At 32.3% G+C, this 10,878-nt stretch overlaps 1 protein-coding gene across 1 annotated transcript; it reads left to right on the top strand.

Annotated features, from left to right (window-relative positions):
• The first annotated feature begins 5,813 nt into the window (after positions 1–5,813).
• LOC110114009 (premnaspirodiene oxygenase-like) lies at positions 5,814–7,812 on the top strand. Its single transcript, XM_020846758.2, has 2 exons — positions 5,814–6,277; positions 7,186–7,812. The coding sequence occupies exons 1-2, from the start codon at positions 5,828–5,830 to the stop codon at positions 7,792–7,794; spliced, it is 1,059 nt and encodes a 352-aa protein (XP_020702417.2). The 5' UTR covers positions 5,814–5,827; the 3' UTR covers positions 7,795–7,812.
• Positions 7,813–10,878: the final 3,066 nt, after the last annotated feature.

The raw sequence follows: 10,878 nt of genomic DNA, 5'->3' as shown, positions 1-10,878 counted from the left end.
TTGACATTATCTTTACTCTTACCTTTAACATCCATAATTGTATTAAAAATATTGTCAAGAAAGTTCTTCTCAATGTGCATAACATCTAGATTATGCCTTATCAAATTAGTTCTCCAATATGGTAATGTCTAGAAAATACTTTTCTTAATCCAATTATGTTCAACACCATAACCAGGAAATTTAGACTCTGATAGCATTGGAAAATCAATAATTGTTGGAATGTCAGAAAGTCTCTGTAAGACATCAGCACCATTTAATCTGGATGGAGGAGGCGACCGCTCAATTCTATTTTTAACAAATGCTTCCTTATTTCTCCAAAACTGATGATTAGCAGGTAAAAACATACGATGACAATCAAATCAAGTATTTTTACCTCCATGTTTTAGTGTGAAAGCTTTGCTATTCTCCATGCAGTAAGGACATGCTAATTTTCCTGCTGTGTTCCAACCAGACAACATACCATAGGCTGGAAAATCACCAATGGTCCACAACAATGCAGCTCGAAGGAGAAAATTTTTGTTTTGTTGATATGCAATATGTGAGCACTCCTTCTTCCCATAATAACTTGAGGTCGTCAATTAATGGTTGCAAAAAAACATCAATTTTTGCTTTCGGATTATGTGGTCCAGGTATTATAAGAGTTAAGAACATGTACGGAGTAGTCATACACATCTCTGGTGGAAGGTTGTATGGTGTTAATATAACTGGCCAACAAGAGTACGGTGTAGCTGTTTGACTATAGGGTGTAAAACCATCAGCACATAATCCCAATCTTATGTTGCGGGGCTCAGCAGCAAATGAAGCATGCACTTGATCAAAATGTTTCCACGCTTCAACATCTGATGGATGAGAAAGAACATCACTTTTTGCTATTTTCTCCTTATGTCATCTCATATGACCTGTTGAACTCATTGATTCATAGAGTCGTTGAAGTCTTGGAATGATTGGTAAATAAAACGGTCGTTATGAAACCCCCGGGTAACCGCCGGTATTAGCCGGCGGTCGCACCGCCGGGCGAACCGCCGGTAAACGGTGTTTTTCCTGTAGTGTCATTCCACATGAATTCTATTCATGCAAAATCTATCCATGTTTAAAGTTTCGATCTCCCGCCTCAAGGTACTCAAAATTATATATATATATATATATAATTTTAAAATTTCTTCTATTGCTAACTTATCTACCATTTCTCATCTTCACCCTTAAATAGGAAAACATAAATACATTATTATTCATCCAATATCTACACATATAGCCAAAAGAAAAAAAATAAACTATACAATAGCCATGATATTTAACCAAAAAAAAAACCAATCCATAAAATACATCATGACTATAATATGAATGAATAAGAAAAATAGAAAGAAAACCTAAACTTATCACCCAGATTAATCTCACATAATTGGTTCCTTACCCTTAGCTGAAAGTAAAAGAGAAATTACATAATGAGCATGAAAGCTCAATAAGTTACCAAAATCTACAACTGAAATAAATGCATGAAATAAAAACAACATATAAGAATTCATATCCATACAAATAATAATCTATCATATAAATACTTATCAATTCTATATCAAGTGAATCAATCTTATCATATGTATCATATATCATGTGTATTTTGTCAAACATTATGTATTAGTATCATTACCATATCATTCTTACTACATATTGGTCATATTTCTTATATCATTTAATTAGTCAATCAATCTCATTTGTCAATCAATCTCATCTATCAATCAAACTCATCACCAATCAATCATATTATATATCATGTGTTGTAAGTCTTGTATCATGCATCTTGTATATATTATATCTTATAGATCTTGTATCTTCTATATCTTATTCTTATAGTGTTACATTACAGTATGAATCTCTATTAATTCATTCTTCGATGTTTCATATCAGATCACCTTTTAGTGTCACATTTCAATAATTGAGCTTCCCTATCTTGTTAAAACCCTAGTTAACTTGTATGACATAGAAATAAGTAAAAGCAACTTTTTATCATTTTATGCATGCTGACTATTAACTTTTTATAGAAATTCATACATACAATTTAACTACTAAAAATGCAATGTGAGTAAATCAAAAATTTCAAATTAACTATATTTATAACATATAATAAGTTATATGGGTTAAACATGCTAAGTTAGGAAATAATATATTTTTAGCAGATTTAGGAGAGATAAAATCATAGAAATTGAAATCAATGAAAATAAATGTAGGATAGAGGTTAATTTCAACGATCAAAATAATTTTTTTAATAGAAGCAACAAATGAAAAGGCCTTGAAGTAACTTCTCCTTCCTCTCTTTATATAGAGTATATGACGCGCGACATTATAGTTACAGCGCTACATGCAAAAATATGGGTTATTGTGAAATATAAAATAGAGCTCCGCAACACTCTCAAGCATAATACCACAATGTTATAGTCCAACATTTCATAATTTTAATTAATTCGTTACAATAATTTTTTTGTTATTACAATCGTAATCAGACAAATGAGGCCTAATTGATCATAGTCAGACGACGGTGTTCAAAGGGGCTATAGTCGGACGATGGTGGCCTGAGGGATTGTAGTTGAGCGCGATGATAAAAAGGGATCATAGTTAGGCTACGAAGGTTGGAGGGACCGTAGTCGGGTGGTAAAGGTTGAATGGATGGTAGTTGGGTGATGGTGGTTAGAGGGGTAGTAATTGGACGATAATGGTTGAGGGGGCAGTAGTTAGGTAATTGATGTTTGGTGTTTGTAGACAGGTGATGACATGTTACAATGGTTGACAAGAAAATATTAGATGGCGGTGGTCAGACAGAGGTCCAATACCAGTGGTCAAGGAGAGATTTGGCGGTGATGGTCCGATAGAGGTTCAACAGTAGTGGTCGGGCGACATGGGTTTTTCGGTGATGGTTCTCATGTTGACCATATGGATTTTTCAAGCTTTAGAGCTCTCTTGGATCTCTAGGCTTAGGTCTAAGCCCTCTCTTCCTTCATGTGAAGGTGGGCGGCTATTTATATTTTTGGAGAGTAACATGTCCTATAAATATAATAAAATTCAAGAGCACTCCATCGAATGATCTATATTAATTCCCTCAATCATAGATCATTTCTTCAACATTTACACACCTAGATAATGTTGGAATCATGAGATCTTAAGGTTTCATGGGATTCGCCTCATCGAGCCGCTTGATTCAACTCCATGCATGTCATATTTAGACATCATTTGGTCTTTCAATTAATGCTATGAAGTTATCACCTATTCTTCAAATCTTTGATGTGAGCCCATTTTGGCTCAGTGGACTAATTTTGATGTCGTTGGGCTCGTTTCATCGAGGCATCTTTGTTGACTATAAGTTTGCTAAAATTGGATTTCGGATGGTCCCAAATTTAATTTCGAAAGTTTCTAATTCAAATATGCCTCGAGATTTATGCAATATATTAATAATTTATATATTTCACACATTTTAAAGTATTTTCACGGGTCTTATAGCCCATCATGAATAATTTTTGTTGAGGATTCAATAACATAATTTTTTTTCTATCCATGGTCGCACGTCATCCCAATAAACTAGTTTGTTAGCAGGCTTGTTGCGTTCAAACGGCAATTGGAGAGTGCAAAATTTAATTTGGCGTTAAGATAATAAAAATAAATAAAATAATATCCATAAGAATTCACTTAAATTTATCATCATAATTATTTTATGATATAACGATATCAAGTAAGTTTTTTATTAGCAATTTTAAAGGTTTTATGGAGGATCGATATCTTGGTTGAGTTAACTTTAGCCTTTTACTTAGAATTATTCCCTATATATATTGATCTTTTTTTTATGGCCGGCTGCACATTTTCAATGTAGTTTTGTCTTATGAATGAATTTTTTCAATGATTTAGCCAATTAAAAAACTTCCTTTGTTTATGTAGACATTAACATATTAATTAATTCATCTCAAATTCATTAATGATCACAACTTAGGCCTTATTTGGGACGACTTTCTTACTGCTTCTTAAAATAGCTTTTTAGTATATAGCTGTTTTAAGAAGCAGTAAGAAAGCCATCCCGAATAAAGTCTTAGTTATTAAGTTCAGATTATTAAAAAAACCGTGTCTCCATCAAAGCTGACATCTAACTTCAAAGAAAATAAATATTGCAATCCGTTTGAAATATATATATATAAGGATCGACTTTCTTACTGCTTCTTATATATATATAAGTAAAAATAACAATTATAAAAAGGCCGCCCTACAACCAATCAATCTTTCGAATAAGATTTCAATCATGGAATCACACAACTACTATGCTGACTTTGGCCTTGCACCTTATGGCAAAACATGGTCAAAACTACATAAAATTTATATTGATGAATTGTTTAGCTTAAAATATTAGAAGTGGGGGACATAAGCAAGGTCACATACCTAAATCAAGTTATCACAGAAACTCTTAGATTATGTCGTGAAACACTTGAATTAGCTGGCTATACAATACCGGTCGAAAGTCAGGTAGTAATTAATGCATGTGCTATGATATGAGATCCAAAATATTGGGAAGATTATGAGATTTTTCCACCATATAGATTTGAAGAAACAACATTAGATTTTGGAGTAGCAAACTTTGTGTATATTCCTTTTGGTGGTGGAAGAAGGATTTGTCCAGGGGTTTCTTTTGCATTGGCAAGCATGAAGCTTTGGCTTGCGCAACTGATCTTCTACTTTGATTGGGAGCTTCCAGGAGGATGGAGTCCTTAGGAATTAGATGTGGAGGAAGCTTTTGGTATAACATTAACTAAAAAAAAATGATTTATATTTTGTTGCTACTTATCATGAATAGTCTTTCCATGATTACCTTAGTATCTCCAATTGGTTATTAAGCATGTCTATATGGGGAAATCTAGTTTGGGTCAAATAATAGCTTCTTTTATGAAATATATGAGTAATTAATAAAATATTGATAGAAATAAAATATTGATAGAAATCACTTAAATATATCGTCATAATTGTTATATGACCTAACGATATTTATTATGATGTTATTAGTCATTGTTAAGAGTTTATGGATGATCAATATCTTGGGTTTAATTAACTTTTGTCTTTTTACATAGAATCTTTTCATATATAGATCTTTTCTATGGCCGGCTGCACAATTTGAATGTGGTTTTGTCTTATGAATGAAATTTTGCATTGATTTAGTAAAAAAAAGCTTAGACTTTTTTGCAAAAATAAAAAAACTTGCTTTGTTTATGCTGCAATTTACTTATTAATTATTAAAGTCAACTTAGTTTACATCTACCCTTATACAAAGCAAATGCTGTGGTTCGCCTGAACTCTAGATATATATATACAGTATAAAAAGGCCGCCTTACAACTAATCAATCCATCCAATAACATTTTAGCCATGGAATTATCAATTCTATCAATCCTTCTTCCATCCATCCTCTGCACTCTCCTCATAATTCTCCTCATAAAAAAGCCCACGCTTCACAAAACCTCCAATCCTAGCAACTTCCCTCCAGGTCCATGGAAGCTCCCCATCATTGGAAACTTGCACCAGCTATTAGGCGAGCACCCACACCGTAGGCTTCAAAACCTAGCCAAAACCTACGGTCCTCTCTTCCACCTCAAGCTCGGTGAGATCGATCTCATAGTAATCACATCTAGTGAATTCGTTCGTGATATTTTCAAAACCCATGACCTTAAATTTTCTTCAAGACCTAAGTTAATGGTAGGCAAGATAATCCTATATAACTACGCTGACTTTGGCCTTGCACCTTATGGAAAAACATGGTCAAAACTACGTAAAATTTGTACTGTTGAATTGTTTAGCTTAAAGCGAGTTATGTCTTTTAAGTTTATAAGAGAGGAAGAAGGAAATAATCTTGTGGAGAAGATTATGATGGCGAAGGGATCACCTGTGAATTTGTCAGAGATGCTTTTATCCCTTTCAAATGCTACAATTGCGAGGGCTGCATTTGGGAAAGGAAGCACACAACAAAAGAGGTTTTTGTTGGCGATGAAGAAGACGTTTGAGTATCTCTCAGGATTCAATGTGGCTGATATGTTTCCTTCGTGGAGTTTTGTTGGTGAGATAAGTGGATTGAGGCATGGGATGGAGCAAGTTCACAAGGAAATGGATTGTGTTCTGAATGAGATAATTGAGGAGCACGAGGGGAAGAAATTGGATGGTGATGATATGAATGAAGATTTGGTTGATGTTCTTTTGAGAATTAAGAGAAATGGAGAGATGGGTTTATCACTCACGATGGAAAATGTCAAAGCTGTCATATTAGTAAGTGCTTCAATGAAAAATAAATGTGTCAGAATATTATGATATAAATTATATATTAGGATATGCCTTATTTATTTATTTATTTTGGGATTAGTGCAATATATATTCTTCCTATATAAATGCGCTAATCTCAAAGAAAATCCATTATGTTTCAAGCATATCCGGATATAATTTACATCATAATATGACGCACAATCAAAGTTCTAAGCTATGCTAATTATGGATTCGTTTGGGATGACTCTCTTATTGTTTTCTAATTGAAAGTTGCTTTAAAAAGCAATAAAAAGTTGTCTAAAAAAGCCTGAGGCTTCATTTGGGATGACTTTCTTACTGCTTTTTAAAAAAGCTTTTCGGTATAAAAATTTTTTTAACTAGAAATTTTTGTACTAGAAAGCTGATTTAGAAAGCAACAAAAGAGCCACCCTAAACGAAGCCTAAATCTCTAAAATTGAGAAAGGAAAGGTTTAAACATTCATAAATTAAATAGATTTTCAAAGTAATATATTATTTCTTTTATTCATTTAGAATTCAATATTAAGCAAACAAATAAAATGTAATTAAATATAATTGACGTTGAGAATTTAAATATAATGTTAATTAAAAAATGAGAAGCCTCGTTTTTTTTTATCATAATTTAATGCTATTTACTTATTCTTTAATTTCTATTTTATAAAAAATGAAACTGTGATGACTGAAATCTGATCAATTATTTAGCATTATTTGATGTTAATCCCAACTAATATTTATTACTTCTGAAAAAAGTGCGACTAAATATAAAAAAATTCACCGTAATTAGAAAAAAATTACTTAAAATATAACATTTTTATCTTGGTCTTTATAAGGTGTGAACATAGCTTAAAATTGAGTTGTGTTTTCAGCTAACAATTTATTTTAAAATTTTTTCCTAGGATATATTTCTTGCCGGATCTGACTCCTCATCTACTGCAATTGAGTGGGCTATGACAGAGCTCATTCGACATCCTATAGTTATGCTAAAAGCTCAATTAGAGGTAAGAAAAGTCTTAAATGGAAAGAGAACAATAGAAGAGGGAGACATAAGCAAACTTCCATACCTAAATCAAGTTATCAAAGAAACTCTTAGATTACATCCTACTGGCCCTCTCCTGGTGCCTAGATTATGTCGTGAGACAGTTGAATTAGCTGGCTATACAATACCAGTTGAAAGTCGGGTTGTGATTAATGCATGGGCTATGATGAGAGATCCAAAATATTGGGAAGATCCAGAGATTTTTCGACCAGAGAGATTTGAAGACACAACATTAGATTTTGGAGTAGCAAACTTTGAGTATATTCCTTTTGGTGGTGGAAGAAGGATTTGTCCGGGGATCTCTTTCGCATTGGCAAGCATGGAGCTTTGGCTTGCACAACTGCTCTTCTACTTCGATTGGGAGCTTCCAGGAGGTAGGAGTCCTCAAGAATTAGATGTGGAGGAAGCTTTTGGTCTAACATTAACTAGAAAAAATGATTTATGTTTAGTTGCTACTTATCATGAATAGTCTTTCCATGGTTACTTAGTATCTCTAATGAGTCAATAAGCATGTCAATGTGTGGAAATCTAGTTTGCATTAAACTATAGCTTCTTTTATGAAATATATGTGTAATTAATTTAATTTTATTTTATTTATTTAGAAGTGGGACATTAAGTATGTTTGATGCTTATATATCACAAACATAAATTTTAATGCAATAATGAGATTTGAAAACACTCAAATGTTTGAATGAAAAACTTTTATTATCAATTTTGAGACCATCTAAACTATATTTTTTGCATACTTAGAAACCCCTAGATGATACAAATCCAACAATAACAAAATGCATTGTTCTCAATCCAAATGGACCAAAATCATGCACTTGGTGGCATAGTTGGAAATTTCCTGTGTTTAATTAAAGAACCAAATAATCTACATTGTTTAAGTGATAATGGTTGAAATCAAAGTCTTGTTGAGGATGACTAGAACCTCATTGAATTGATTATAATCATCAAACACCTTTCCTTAACCCCTTATTTTTAAACAATGAATAAGTCTTTATTATAGGAATTATAATCATATTAAAAATTTTCCCATATTTCATGTGTGCAACAATGACGATCATCTTTATTTTAATTGGAGGATCAGAGTGTCATTGCTAGGATTTTAATAATCTGCATTTTCTTTCTCATATGCCTCTTATTTGGTTAAGGCTCACTGAAACATTTTGTAGGATCAAGAAGAAGGGAGTGAGAAAAGTTTCATAATTAAAAAAAAAAAAAGGGATTTTATTCTAATTTTTTGGACCCCATTTTTAATTTTTACTTTTTTTACTTATTTTTTATAAAGAAATCTTAAACAATTATTACAAGATTTTGTGCTAGCATGGTTTGTGCAATAGAGACCAACGACTAGGAGGACCAGTGCACCAATGTTTATGCCCAATTCAAGGCCATACATGTCTTTTTTTAGCATTTATAGATCTTGTAGAAGTATATTTAGCATGTGGCATTGTGGCGCTCCTTTAATTATGATTCATGGTTTCTTCTTTCCAGCACAAAAAACTTAGATTTAGAAACTATTTACTTTAAAAAGACAATTGTTGGAGTATTCTTTATTTTGTGTTATCAATAGTAAGCTTTAAATCATATGCCGGATAATTTTCTCATGCTATTTTAACTGCTTAGAAACATATGTTGTGACTTTCCTATGCTACATCAGAACTAATGCGAATCCTTTTAGTGAAGCATCACTAAATACTTTTAATCCCTCTATACCTAAGAAAATCTGGCACACACACAGATGAAAGAGAAAATCTAGTGATGAAAGAGAAGGGTACAACAATCATACACTAGAATTTTTATGTGAAAACCTTGAAAAGGGAAAAACCATGCGGCATAGCATAATTAAATGATTCCATTGGTGTTTTTTGGTGATTATAAATGATATCCTTCCTCAGGGGAAGGTGATAATTTAGTTTAGGGAGTATATATATATATATATATATATATTACATTGTTTGAGTTGGAGGAATCCAATGACATAAGAAGAGTTCTCAAGAGAACATTTGCTTGTTTTTTTGGTTGATAGGATCATAGTAGGGTGACGGAGGTCATGGGGCACCATAGTCGATGTGTGATAGAGGTCATAAAGACCATAGCCGGACGACTAAGGTCAAAAAGAGCATAATCAGGCGATGTGGGGGCTCGCTTATGGTCGCTACAAAATAGTGCTAACATGCAATTTTTAATATGCTTAAGTTTTCTTTCACATAAAAATAATGAAAGTCCACTAGATACTAAAGTATAGGTGTTTATCAAGTAATAAAGTTATAGAGAAAATTGTCGATCCCACAAGGACATGTTCTGCTTAATTATAATTAAGCTACTACTGTCCAATATAGTTGCATGAGATATCCTACTAAATAAAAATGATTCTTTTTGAGTTTTTTCCACTCAATGAGGACTTGCAAGATAAAAAAGATACCAATATATAAAAAATATTTTTAACTAATGAATGCAAAATAATATAGTATTTCTAATAAGATTCTTAATTTTTAGATGTAGATCAAAGCATATATATCCCTAGATATCTATTGAGCTTGTTGGTGTAAAAAAGAAGGTTTATGGTCTTCTTATAATTATAATTTCTCCATCAAATTTTAAAGTTTAACGCCTATACCATGGTATACCAACAATTTGTTTTAATATTCCTCTATCACGGTAATATATCACACAATATAGTAATTATACATATTGCCACTATATGCATTAAATTAAGAGGGGAAGATTTAAAACTCTTTATAAACTAATACAAGGAACAAGAGTCAATATTATTACTTGCTATATGTTTACGTCATTAGCCCAAAACGCAGAGATTTAGCTAGACACGAATAACAAAAAAAGCATACTAGTGTTCATTTCATTCATATAAGAAGAGATACATGAGAATTAATAAGGATAAATTTCGCAAGAAAGAATCAATTGATATTCTACATAATCATTATTCCTCTAACAATAGAATTGCTTTCCCAACATAGGTTAAGATCTCCAATTGAAGGTATCTTGCCTTTCTCTAGCATCCCTTAGATTTTATTCTAAGATAGCACTAAATAATGACACTCTAAAGTATACGACTTTAAGATAGCTTTCACTCCCTTGAAATAAAAGAATTCAAAAACTATTTTTAAAATGTGCAAAAGTTAGCTCAAGCGCTGCAACACTTGGAGTGTGGGTGCTGTAGTGTTATAAAATGAGCTAACATCTCAGTGTTGTTAGGCATACTCCGATGTGGCACTGTTGTCCTTATTTTTATAAGAAGTCATCATGGCTTATCTTGATTTATACCTATTGATATGATGGTTGACAACCATTTTGGAGTCAATCACCAGAACTCAATTCAATCTCAATCCATACTTCCATTCAATCTCAACCCAGGCATCAATTCAATCTCAACCTAGAATTTAATCCAGATCTAAATTGAAACTTTAATCTTGAATTTAATCCAGAGTTCAGTCCAGATCTTAATCCAGCCTTCAATCAAACCTAAATATAGTCTTCAATCAAACTTCAATCAATCTTCAATCAAACTTTAATCAATCTCTAATCAAAC

Source organism: Dendrobium catenatum, unplaced genomic scaffold, assembly GCF_001605985.2.
Source record: "Dendrobium catenatum unplaced genomic scaffold, ASM160598v2 fragScaff_scaffold_621, whole genome shotgun sequence".
NCBI lineage: Eukaryota > Viridiplantae > Streptophyta > Magnoliopsida > Asparagales > Orchidaceae > Dendrobium > Dendrobium catenatum.
Note: the sequence above shows the minus strand (reverse complement) of the source record. Positions and strands in the feature narration are given on the sequence as shown.